The 13,841-nt window shown below is 44.8% G+C and overlaps 1 protein-coding gene across 7 annotated transcripts in view; it reads right to left on the reverse strand.

Moving 5' to 3' along the window:
- smtnb (smoothelin b) overlaps positions 1 to 13,841 on the reverse strand; it is a 50,445-nt gene that overhangs the window by 8,055 nt on the left and 28,549 nt on the right. For all 7 annotated transcript variants that reach the window (XM_039803007.1, XM_039803006.1, XM_039803004.1 and 4 more), the window contains 4 exons: positions 12,321 to 13,024; positions 10,776 to 10,827; positions 9,191 to 9,796; positions 6,890 to 6,963 (listed from right to left, as the gene is read on the reverse strand). In XM_039803007.1, coding sequence (XP_039658941.1) covers positions 6,890 to 6,963; positions 9,191 to 9,796; positions 10,776 to 10,827; positions 12,321 to 13,024 — 1,436 coding nt within the window. The remainder of the gene's footprint in view (positions 1 to 6,889; positions 6,964 to 9,190; positions 9,797 to 10,775; positions 10,828 to 12,320; positions 13,025 to 13,841) is intronic.

The raw sequence follows: 13,841 nt of genomic DNA on the forward strand, positions 1-13,841 counted from the left end.
CTCCCAGCCATGCCAGAGAGGGTGACAGTGAGGACATGAGAGCGAGAGCACCCCTGCCAAGTTACTGTTACCGTAGTTCATGGAGTGTGACTGACACACTGAGTGTCTAAATGATACAGAGCTGCTGTAAAGCAAAAGTTTATGTGACAGGTACGGTACACCATTATGGCTGGAAGATGGGAACAATGCATTAGCAGATATAAACTCTAAGGAGATGGTATGTACACCAAAGAAGGAGTGAAGGAGCATGGTGCAAAGGAAGCAGAGCACCAAGAGAACAAACATAACATTATAGGTTGTTAATGTAAACCTAGATATTTACAGTACCAGCACATTTGGAGTGACCATAAATCCTACAGAAAACAACTCTTACATTTTCATTACATATGGTGCTGAATGCCTGCGGCAGACTATGAGCTCTAGCTGTGGCTTCAATGCCTTTGTTGTAACTGAGTCCAGGTCCAGATATAGCTCAGACAACTGGCCCCGTCCCTATCCACAGCTGCCCGGCCCTCCTCCCTGCGGGCCCCAGCAGGGCCAGGTCTCACAAGGGAGGGAGAATGCCCAGCGCAGCCACTGTGTTGTGTGATCACGGGTGGCCACTGGTTTTAAGACTTTTCTGGACATGGGACAGACTGGACTGAGAGGCACTTGACCGACGAGGAATGTTTTGGGACCCAACACAGCCAAACAAGGCCTCTGATTGAGGCAATGAGGGAATGTCAGTGGAGTGAGTAAATCCCAGATAACCTTAGTAATCAAGTCATAATTTAATTCAGCTTCAGGATAGTTTTCAGCATCCGGGTAAATGCTCTTTTTATTTAGTTCTTCTCTAATGAGAGAGCTACTATTCTTCTGAAATGTTTCCATTTCACCACTTAGACCAGCAATACTGTCTCCACCAGCAGAATTATATCAAGCTGACATGGGAGAAATAGCGGATATTGCACCACGGCAAAATAGTCAGATAAGGTCACCCCTCATTATCACAATTACCAGAGTAACATTTAAAAGAAGGCCATCACCTTAACTGGAATAGTTGATTGGCAGACCCAGCTGTCTTTGCAGGATTAGACAGGAATATGAACACTGGCTGGTTGAATAACTGAAGATAATGCAGCAAATACTCAATATACATCAAAATGTCACCAGTGTACACAAACACACACACACAGGGTTTGTCATGGGATTTTAAGCGTACACAGAACAAACAAGGCTAAAGATCAGGGCCGAGGGTTATCCTGTCAGTCATGAAACTGTGCATCAATCTCTATAACGGTAATGTACATAAGACCTTAAATCCCATTCTTGTTTTGAAGCCAGACAAGTAAAACCTTTTCATTTATGGCTACTTTTTAGAAAAAAAAAACCCTCTAATGCTAAGTTTATGTTCCTGCCAAAGTGAACATTATGGATGATCTGAAAATGGCAAACTACAGGTCAGAGCCACGGTTACTGTTAAAACATGGTCACTGTTTCCTCTAACAGGCAGTGTATCCACTCACACTTGCATGCAGACACACATAAGTGCCAGGATCAGAAAAGCATGGTGTTGGAGGATTGGAATACCTCTGTGACAGATTGCAGTGAAGTCCTCCACATAAACACAATCTGTCAAAACTGACTGACAGCTGAGACAGCCTTTTTTTTTTTTTTTTTTTAAATAAAAGGAAGTAAGGATAGAATGTAAGATTAAAACCAATGGAAAGCTAAGAGAGATTGAACAGCAGGTCAACAAGTACGTGAGCAAGAACACAGGGCGTCACTAGCAGGGGACGTGAAAGTACTCATGGCCAGCTCCACATGTATTGTCAACACTGGAACAAAAGACATTCCCATTCTTCACGCAGCTTTTCTGATTTAAAAGCAGTCATGATCAGAATCATTAACAGAGAGCGGTACCGTGCTGTTGTTGCAGGAAATGTTTGCCATCAAAGAAGGAGCAGAGAGGGAGCGGTGGGTTGCAAAGGTGGGGGGGTGAGGGACAGGTGAAGGCTCGGATTTCTGAGGTATGCTTGTCCCAGTAGGTACAGAGTCTGAGTCCTGTGGGCATGATAAAGGTTCCTGGGGTATGCTTGATGGAGTATCCAAGAGAGTGCTAGCTGCACTGGATGGAGAATCTTGGAGAGTACAGGATGAATTATCATGTGGCGCTTCAAGTGCAGTGTCCTGGGGTGTCCAGGCTGGAGGATTACTGCATGATGTTAGAATTTCACTGGATGATGTTTTGCTTTCACATGGAATTGTAGGTGAGCTTTCCTTGCTGGGCACTACATGCAGTAAGGTATCAGGTAGCCCCATTACCTGGCACAGGGCCTCCACTTGCCTCACCAGCCCTTCTTGCTGAATCCTCACTCTCCGGTTCTCCTCCTGCAGCCTGGCAACGGCCTCGGCCAGAGGACACACCTGAGCTGCAGCCTCCTCCAGACGGGCATCCACTCGCTTCCCAAAGGCCTGCAGGTCCCTATGGATCTCCCCCACTGCACACTGTAGGGTTAATTCAAATTTCCTCTGGCAAAACTGCTCCTCTTCATCCTTTGCCTCCTCCTGAGCAAGCAGATCACCAATCACCTCTTCCAGGCCAGACTCGGCACAAGCGCTATCTGGGCTGCCCAAAGCCTCTGGAGCCTGTGAGGCTGGGAGGAAGTCCAGGTTTACTCCAGGCATGGTCAGACCAGCTGCACTCAATATCACACTGGCCAAAGTCAGTTTAAATCCCAAAAACTTAAGTTGGGGTGAAAGATCAGAGAAGTCAAAAGGTTGTGGTCTCAGATGTGAGTGTAGGTGTCCTCTCCGTCTGTCTGTCTACAGAGACCTTCCACAACAATACACGTTCTTTATACCCCCCCCAACAAATCTCCCCTAGCCAATGAGCATGCAAGGAATCCTGTTTCCCAGGCAGCAGTAGCACCACCTCCTTATTTCCAGGTGTCATGGACACATCTATGCATCTCCTGGCCCGCCATCATTCCACTGAGCCAGTCAGTCCTGGGGCACTGGTGGAGGCCAGAGGGGGAATGGTAGCGGCAACAATTCAGAAAACTCACCCCTCCCTTTTTGAACTTTCCTTTTATTTATAGCCGTTGTCCTTCACACCTCGACTGGCAGGCGACGAGGGGTTTAGATGTGAATCAAGGCCTGGGCTAAGTGGAGTTACACGTTAGTGTTTCACTCCTCATAAAAATCGCTTTCTGACAAAATGCAACTGCGTCGTGACTAATCAGGTCAGTTGTGTAGCATGGCTGTGATTCAAGGCAGAGGGAAGATCAGTCCATGAAGGACAACGTGCTTAGGGCCATGACCCAGCAGACAGGGTGACCAGTGAGGGTGAGCTGGGGCCCAGTTCTCCACGCCTCTCGGCAAGGATGTTGGGAAGGTCAATGCGGCCCTTCCAATATTTTGTTTTAGGCTTACTGACAAAGCAGCATGGGCCCAGCTGCTGCTCATGTGGATGCTTCAAGTGCTGTTGTGATAAATTAAGAGCTCTCCAAGAGCGCTGACAGAAGTCTGTGTGTGTACGCTGTTCATAGTATAAGATGCTCAAGTACATCTTTGAAATGCCTACTGACAATTTATTGGCATATTGCAGACCATGCAGAGAAATCAAATGGTACTGTACATCCTGCAGCTCTGAAGACAGCCCGATAAGAAGCAAAATGTGATGAACCTGTAATTCTTGATTACATGCCAATGCATTACAAACATTAAACTGATTTTACACAACAGAACACTGTAAATATCTGTAACTTCAAAATTCAAGGTCATGACAATATAACCAATTTTTTTTAATGATCTAAACACAAACACAGTGCATGAATCTAAGATCAAAATAATCTAGGCTGGCAGAAGGCAACAGTGGTCTCTCCTGGGATGTACAGGTAAGCAAATCAGTTTCCAAAAACAATCGGACCTCGAGGGAGAGAAATGTGACTGGCAGCATGGAAAGTGGGTCAAAACCCAAGAAGGACATGGCTCTAGTCTTACCATGCATCAAAGCGCTAACACACTTTACCCACAGCAAAGCAAAGTGATGTAGAAAGACAAGGAGCACGACAAATGAAGACTGAAAGTACATACACACACACAAGAATTTTCTACATATATATATATGGGTCTGTATTTCTGATTATGGCAGAAACTGATGTAGTAGAAACTGTATCTCTTCTCTTCTCTTATGTATGTAACCGCATCTGTGGCTACTGTGAACCCTCTGCTGCTATTCACAAAAGATTTTCAAAAAAATAATAGCTTCCAACAGTGCTCAAAAATAAAGCAATGCAGAGATTTCAGTCTAAAGAAGAACCAACATGAGGAAGACAATCTAAATCTAAAATGGCAATAAAACATCATCCAGACATTAGATAATCTCACATCTTTTTCTCCTCAGTCTGCAGACCAGGCTTAAATCTGTGACATGTGTGAACTGGTTGGGTAACCAGCATGTTTCATGGACCAGCAGTATGTTAACAATGGGGTCCTTCTTCCTCCGTGCGACATGAGACAATCTTTCACTGACTGTGGGCCTGTGTGTCCATGTTCACGCAGCAGCACTTTACCAGTGTGACCCAGAGCTTGGCAGTAATCTCCATGACCACTGTCGTGTCATCACTCTGGTAATTAAGCTAAGGCATTGTTTATATTTGTGTTCAAGGACAAGCGCAGTGGTCGGCATGGACGGACAGCTGAGAAGAGTAAGAGCAGCTGTGATCACTCGGAGCAGGAGGCATCAATATTCAGCTGCTGGCCTTACCTGTCTGAAATGAACTCCCACTACTGCACTGAAACACTACAAGCATCTTGACCTTGCCATTAACTTTATCTTAATGTTGCTTTCAGAATAAATAACAAGGAGCAGCTCCGACTCTTTAGCTCACATTTGTCCCCTGATTTTTTCAAAGTCTTTCCATTGCTTATTTTATCTCAAATGTTTCTCTCCATTGACTCTCAAATAGATTGTAATCTATAGGCAATTCACTGCAAGAACAACTTGTTTTAGTGGAATAAAAAAAAAAAAATACCATAAAAGAAATAGGGGAGGTTGTGAGTGCTGAAGTTAGACCACCGAAGAGAAGCCCAGACCACCCAAACAGATGAGAGTCCCAGACAGGAACCAGTGTGGTCAATAAACAACAATCAAACACTAAACACGAAGAACATATTAAAAGTCATGTTACGCCACTTTGATATCTGCACCCTCTTATAATGAACATATACACCAATGTGAAAGGGTACTTGTATAAGCTACTTTCACATGAATCCTCCCCTGACCTGTCACACAACCTTGCACTTTGACCAAACCAGGGAAAGTCAGAGGAAGAATTGTCTCTAGATCAGTCTGAAGGTAACTAAGCTGCCTCCCCTCTGGTTGATGCTAACCAAGTCATCTGCCAAGTCACTCAGGCTCAGTGTTTGTATGGGAAAACTTGAGCAGGTGAAATATCAACAGTCAGCGTCAGAGTGACGAGAAGAGAAATACTTACTTACTGTCATAGCCTTGTGTTTCATCAATGCATGCATTCATGTTGAGCCTATACAATGCTGATGCAGTTGTTCGTATAGCCATGAATGTGAATCTCAGCCTTGCATACAGTCAGCAGGATAGTAACAATTTAAGGCTAAACTAATGATTGGTGACTGGCTATAATCAATAATAGTGAGAGGTCCTGGGAGGTAAATAAACTATTCTAATTGAAAAAAGAAGATTATATGATGCAGACAGCATATATTTCTTTTAGCATAATTTGAAATACATCATGTTTAGTAATATCATACCCATGTGAGTACACATGCAAAGACATTACCTGCATACCGTTATGGTAAGGTTGTAGCAGCACTCAGCTCAGACAAATATAAACATCAGCTCCTGCAGAATCTTTGTCCTCTTCTTCCTACAAAATCCCTTTTCTACAAGGCTCTGCTGTGGTATCGTAGTTTGTACCTGCCCTTGCGTTTGTGCGTCTCAACAAGGGCATATCTGATGAAGTCTCATTCCAACACCTTAAATGTACCCCGCAGCCATGTGGAGCCTCCTCTCAGCCCTAATTAACCAGCTCCCAGATCCCATAACCAGATTACAGCTGCGCTAGACACGGGCTGGAATACACAGCCATTTAAGAGAACACAGAACACCACTTCTCCTCTCCTGATCCTCTCAATCCCCCACTCTCCATTTATGAGGACACTTCCTTTCATGGAGGAACGAGGAGGTTATAAGGAATGAGGCAAATGGGAGTTTAGCTGTTCTCCCAGAGGTCACTGTGAGACGGGAGGGGATAATTAGACTCTGATCATTTCCTTCCTATCAGAGTGTGCAAATTAAGAGGCTAGAGTTGAACCTTTAAGTTTTGGCCCCCTGAGAAAAGATGCGATGAAAAACTTGTGTCAACATGTGTTTCGATGCAGCTGGACAGCAATCAGTGTGCATGCAGACAGACAGGTGTGATTGGGGACTGAGATAAATCTCAGTGGGTATGGCCTGCCGAGAGAAAAACTAGGAATGCCCGGAGCACCTCCCTCTCCCTCTCTCTCCTTCACATACCCTACAAGGACAGACGTGACTGGCTACCCACTCTGTGTTTGATAAACACTGTTCTTCCCTCTCCTCCCTCCTTTTCTCACACTCTGTCTGTCTTTCACTGTCCTGGCTCACTTACTTACTTTTCAGGCCTTTATAGGTGATTGCTGTGACAGGGACGCAGCAAAAACACAGCGGAACTCAATTGAGTCCGTTGGGAATGAAATAGTAGATGAAAATAAAGCGTTAATCTTTAATTGGAAGGAACGGGGAATGTGGTTTTGATATTTGTTTGTCAGGTTCTGTCACCAGATTCTCCGGAGCCTCATTGTTTTGATCATTTCTAAGAAAATAATTTGCAAAGGCAGACTGTACCTTGATGGAGGATCCGGAGGAGAGGCTGGATGAGGAGATCTTGAACGGTGTAGCTCTGAGGCCAAGGGTCAATTCTGAAACAGACATAATGAAGAGACAAATTTATATGGATTCTATGTATAAAACATTTTATTTCAGGTAGATATAGTCCACAGCTATGGGTTGAATAAGAACAAACTCCAGAAAGACAAGAAAGGTCCCGGCGCACATATGCCATATGGTGGCCATTAGTCAGTTACATAAGCTGCCATAGCCATAGTGTCATAAACAACACAGTCTCATGTCTAATGAGAGACAAGCGAGAAAATGTAGATGACGCCACCTTTAACATAAACAGCCCTCTTTATTCGCCTGCAAGAGTGCATTGCACATGCATTTCCTTGTGACCCGTTGTCAAGCTATATGATAAAATACAGGATTGACGCACACGAGCCCAGCATAGTGTACATTTAAGACTATTGGTAGGTACTTTTGAAAGAAACTGGAGACACAATCCCAACCTGCCTTTGGTCAGAGGAAGACAGGCAGGTTCCCAAAAAAAGTAGCCCAAAACCATTAAAAGCAAATTGAGCTGGAAAAAAAAAAAACAGTGGGACCCTCATGAAGGAGCCCAGTGGGGCTGCCAGAATGTGTCGGGGGTGTTGGTTGTAAGAGGTGTAATTGCACAGGTCCAGCTTGAGTCTTAAATAAACTGTTTGGGTTGGAGGTCCCGGTTGCTGGGAAGAGCTGAAACTTAAGACGTCTTGTTTGGACAGACCGTAACGGCAGCTGCAGCAGCTCTGCTTCTGAAACAGACTGAGATTCAAGCTATTCATGTTTTTTCTTAGTGCAATTAATGAATCCCTGCTGGTACCGTTAGCACTATGAGTATGTACTGTGCTGAGTATGTACATGTACAGGAACAATGTGTCGCTGCTTAACATGCTTAATAACTACTTGACAATAAAGAAAATCACACCATCTAAGTATGCTTCGTTGAAAACTTGCTGTGACTCTCCAACACCTACAAAATGCTACATATTTTAGTAATTAAAAGTTGCATGTGTTGTGTTTTTCAGTGTGACGTGACTGATGGATAAAGCAAATACTGTTAGCTCAATACAACTGATAAGGCCATGCATTATTTTGAAAGATATTTATATATTTTCTTCCTTCATCAGCCACCATGTTCCAGGGAAAACTGTCTCGTTATTTTGTTCCATAAAAGTTATTTTATTTTGAAACTGCTCGCTGGCCGTTCCATTGTTTTCCTATGGGGAGAGCGGTGGCGCCCAACTAGGCTACCCTTGCCGTCAGAATTGTCGCCATGGGCTGTGCTCAAAGTTCAAATTATTTCAACTTTGACCTACTTGCCGCTGACCTTTCAAGGCACAACCATGGGCGCAACCAATTCCAGAACGTTCCTCCTCTGCGCTTTGCCTCTTTGCTCTGCGCCCTACCTCGCGGTTTTGCCGCGGATCATATGCAGGAGGTTTAAGGGGCTGACCTTGAACTGCAACATCCCTGGTTTGTGTCCGCCCCGGGGTCCTACGTTGCAGGTCCTTTCCCATTGTGCCCACAGTGTCTAAAACTGCTGGGCCACCACTGGCTAACTCATGACTTTGGTTTCTATGTTCTCATTTCTTATCAGACAAAGTAATCAATTAACTGGTTTCCCAGTTATTTTCTCATTTAAATGCACACCCAATGAATATCTACAGCATGGAACAAAAAAACACTGTACTGTGTTGTTCTATCAGGCTTCTTCAATTGCACTGTAACAGTATTACTATTCAGTCTGGCCTGAGACAGCCAATTATTGTTTCCTTTGTCCCAATACACTTGCTTCTGTTGACTACTGACCTCATCCCCTCCACATTGCAGCATCTTGCCCACTATTATAACAAATACCCTTGAGTACAATCACGCTGTTTCATATTCAGCCCTAACAGCTATCCCCACTCATCCATGCGCTTTGCATCATCCCACTTGTGACCAATTCCTTGGTGCCGGTCGCCTCCCACAGCGACTGGGATTCCATTGTGATCTAAGGGTTGATATAAGCAAGGAAAGACATATAGACGCTAAATTAAGAGTCATACAGCCTGAAATGCAGTGGGCTGCAGATCGACATACTGTACCACCGCCATAGAGAGCTTTAAAAAAGGTAAATAAAATCAAGTTTCACCTAAAAAGCATGGTACATTAAGTGGTTAAAGAAACATAGGTGTTCCGTCATCATTCCAATCCTGAAGTAATAATGCATGTGAAGAGAGTTATTTGAGCACTGACTGAGCTAGAGTTGTTGGTTGTTGCTCCTACCTGCTCGCTGTCCCAGTGCATTAGAGGTAATGCGTGGGGTCACGTTGGTGATGGGTACGATGTTGCCCCGAGGGGAGGACGTAGAGGAGGTGGTGGTACGTCCATCCTTGATCTCGATGGTGAGGAAAGTCTTCATGTCCGGGTCTGCCTCTCCCTGGGTGACCTGCTGTCCAGCTGCTCTCCCTGGGCTCCTGTCTTCCTTTGAGTTACTGGAGGCATGCACATCTTTTTCAGCTGGATGCCTCGTCCCACCCATGGAGTTCTGCCATTGGCTAGCTGAAGACAGAGGTTTGTTAGCCACACCTCTTGGCTGAGGTATGGCCTGACTATGGGATGCGGCAGGGGTGCGGGAAGTGGAGTCCACACATGGCCCTGCTGGCTTGTCTCCAGATGTGCTGAGGGATGCTGCTGTGTGTGTAAACAGCTCAGTGGCTCTGGAGAGATTTGTCATGCCGTTACTGCCGGTGGTGGTCCCGTTTCTTAGAGGAGCTTTCTTCAAAGCTGGGACGTTTGGGCTCTGGCTGGGCTCCGTGAACTTGCGCATTCGATCACGTACAGAGTTGGTGCGGTTGAATTGTTCCAATATAACATCTTTCTTCTCAGGTGCTGTGAAGACATAATGCAGGAGGGGAGTTGAAATCACAGAAAAACACAGAGCCTGGATTCCTTCCACTATTCAGGATGAATTCAGCACACTTACAGTATCTCTTGCTCTCATCATCAGCTCCTCCTCCACCTTAAAAGCACTCTACAAATCCCATTCCTCTTTTCCTCATCTCTCTACATTTTGTTCCTGCCCCTTCATTTTGCTTGACTTAACCTCCCCCGTTTCACCGCCTTTCAGTTTCTATTTTTTGGACTTTTCAGGACATGTATCTTCCACTCATGGATATATTTTCATTCTCTCATCCGTAATGCTGTCAGATAATGTGTACAAAGCTCACGATTTGGCACAGACCCTCCAACGGAAAAAAAACACTAGTCATTAGAGGAGAAGAACTGAAGTCATCCTCACAAAGAAAATAAAGATGTGCTGCTCACAAGGGAGACCACAGTTGATAGAACAATGGACACAGAAAAGAACACTGTTAGAAAGAGAGAAAATTATGTAAATTATAACACTCCCTTTCCAACACTTTCTCCTGTGAGTGGCGCTTTACAGTCCCACTAATGGCTATCATTGTCTCCATATACTGGAGTCCTGCAGGCTATAAACCATCTGGTGTGATATTATTACACACTTAAGTTCCCCTAATGAAGATGACAAATGCAATGTCATTGACCATAAACTAAACCAAATGAATCTGTGCATATAGTTATAAGAGAATATAAGAGTTATAACGTATGATTTCCATTATTAATAAATCTGGGGATTCTTTTTCACGTTTAAAAATTTAATTTAGTCTATAAAAACATTAATGGTAAAAAAATGTCCATCACAATTCTTTCAGAGCCAAGAATGTTAAACATTGCTGTCCTTTTTCTTTATTATGAATGTTTGGACTTAAAACATGAACAAAATTGATGTTGATTGATTTTCTATTGATTAATTAGTTCAGGACTAAGAGTTAGACTAGTTTCTTACCCGAATCCTTTTCTTTGCCACGAGTGAGAGGCAGATCGCAGGAAATTGTCATCTAAAAAAGTGGAAAAAACAAAGAAACATGATAGAACAATCAGCAGAGGAAGTAGAGAAGATTAAGGGTTAACATGCACTGTGCCTGGATTGAAACCACAGAGCTGCTATACTGAACAGCTCCATGTTTAACAGGGCAGCAATGCACATTCATGAGAGACTGGAGTCTACATGGGCGGCTGTGGTGACAACACACACACACACACACACACACACACACACACACACACACACACACACACACACACACACACACACACACACACACACCTAAATACAGAATAAACCGGCAGTGTTTTCATTATGTAACACATTTGTGTTTGGAGTGAAGCAGTGGGCCTCTGTTCTTTTTTTTTGGCAGCGGGGCCATGATGGGCCCCAGAGTGTTTACATTACTCTCAGGAGACAGAGCATCAGCACATATTGCAGGGAACAATAAAAGAAGCGGTCCGGGGCTAGCCTTGGGTAAACACATTCAGAAGAGCGACACGGTGGTGTCATGGTGACCAGAGCCCCAAAGATGGGAATTGTTGCTCAACAGTTAACGACGAGTACCGAAACAGCAGCTCTGTGTGTTTGTGTGTTCTCTGTACTGTGGACTGAAGAGAGACAGAACCTGTGGCCCGTAACAATGTCTATCTCTCTCCGACAGCAGGTGAGGGTGACACGCAACAGAGGTGAAGCAGAGACACTCAGGTACACGGTTTGTTTGTGTAGCCAAGTAACAAAAGTTAAACATCACATAACAGGAGTTCAGCATGGCGTGTTTATGGATGCCGATGTGACCTGGGTGTCACTGAAGAATGGAGTGTCGGGGTTTATCAGGGATAATGAAATGGAAAGAAAGAGAGAGCTTGGACTGTTGCTGCATGAGACCGTGGCTATGTGGCTCAACACCCCACTCTAGTGGTGCAGTTATAATAAATACTGTGTATTGTTGCGGTTCAGCTGGCTCAAACTGATACAGATGGGGACAAATTAAAAGAAAAACCAACATGAAGTGTCTCATTAAGCCTCCAGAATAGCTGCAACGTACCTTAGCATAGATATGTCTCTATAACTCTTCTGGAGGGATGAACACCATTCTTCCAAAAGATATTCCCTCATTTGGTGGTTTGACAACAGGAGTGGAAAGAGCTATCTAACAGATGTGTCCAAAGTCCAACTGTAATCACATTTAGTCATCCATTTTTGGAGTAAAAATGAGACAAAGTAAACAACTTGCGCAGTAGCCTACACGTCATGTATGCTGCAGCAAACAAAAAGAAAACACAATGTAATTTCAGTTGGACTTTAAAGGTGTTTAATTTGGTTGAAATATGGTAACTGAAGTCTTGATCATTTTCATAATCATCAAATCAGTCCGTGACCCCTCCTGCCCTGTATGGAAGCTGCACGTATTATTCAGGGTTTTCCTTTGATTTGTCACCTGTCTGCATAGTCCAGACTCAAAGACGACAGCCATTCATCTGATACAAGGACTTTGATCTCTACCTTTTGTTTCTGGATGTCGATTTTTCCCTTGGTGCTACCGTTGAGCAGGCCATTTGCAGGATCTCTCCTGGAAAAAACAGCCCCATCAGGCTGCTCCTGGTCAATGATGCGGTCCTGATTGGACCGAGCATTGAGGCTGGCTGGACCTTGGCTTCCGCTTTCGGTTTCTGAATCTGTGCTGGAAGTTGAACCACTCGTGGCGACCTCCACCTTCTCTGCTGGACTTCTGTCCTCAGAGGACACACTGACACTCTGGTCAGATGTACCCGAGTCAGTCCGTTTCCGTGACAAAAGACCAATGCTGTCTGAAGCCCCAGAGCCCAGACGCGGTCTGACAGAGTCTGAGACATCTGAGCCCAGTCTTTGTCTGACGTAAGACAGGGAGCTGAGGCTTCGCTCTGATGCCCCAGAGTCTAGCCGACCACGCTGTAAGGGACTCTGGCTTCTGTCTGAGGCTCCAGAGTCCAGCCGGGCTCTGTAGGCTGAGCCCACACTCTTCTCTGAGGCCACAGAATCCAGATTGGGCATTGAAAGCACAGAGGTCACACTGCGGTCTGAAGCTGAGGAGTCGGACCTTTGATGATGAGACAGGACCAGGTCAGGCTCTGTTGTAGCAGCCTCTCTCTGAGGCTGGATCAGCAGAGGTCCAGGGCCATCGTCCTTCACCAGGTGATCCAGAACCAACACCATGCCTGAGTTTGAGCCTGCAGCAGAAAACACAAATGAAAGATGAGCTATAAATGCCTTTCTGTACCTTGTGCCTTCCTGATTTTGTAATAAACGGATTCTCATATTACTTCTATTCTTCCTGTCATATCAGTAGTACACCAAAGTGAAGAGGGTGTTACTGTACATGAGCAAAGGAAACAGTAGGTGGTGAAGTTTGAGATTGAAGCGATGAAAATGAAATACTTCTGGTGGCACAGAGGCCCGCATGGGAGGCCAGGCTAGAAAATATCACTTGGGATCACAGAGGAGGCACGTGGAGACATGAGGGGATGTAGGCATTTCCTCCAGACTGGCCTCAGTTCCTGAGCAAGATTTGTGAGATTGTGCCGGTGGATGTGCGTAAAAGAGAAGGAGGGGGTCACAACTAAAGAGAGGGAGCATGTGGCTTAACCATAGGCGGTAAGCAAGTACAAGAAGTCAAGGATGAAGTGGGGGTGAAATAGAGACAAGGACAAGTACTTCCCCTCCCCTCTGTCCAAGCTCCTTCACTGCTCCTTCTCTCCTCAGGAAACCACACTCCAAACAACACAGTGCTGCCCACATCCTCCCTCTGTGATAGTCTTTACCTCTAACACCCCATAGTACTTCTAGTGATTGAAATATCTGAAAACAGAGAAAACCAAGAGTGTATCAGATTCCCACACCAAGGCATGAAAACACTCTGTGTGACCTGTGTTTGCACAAACTCTGCAACCAAATGGGGTTCACCAAGTATGCATGCCTGTCATTTACAAACCAAATCAAAGAGTCTGATCGGCAGCCGCAGAAATCTCTTTCAACTTCCGACAAGAC

Source organism: Perca fluviatilis, chromosome 6 (assembly GCF_010015445.1).
Source record: "Perca fluviatilis chromosome 6, GENO_Pfluv_1.0, whole genome shotgun sequence".
NCBI lineage: Eukaryota > Metazoa > Chordata > Actinopteri > Perciformes > Percidae > Perca > Perca fluviatilis.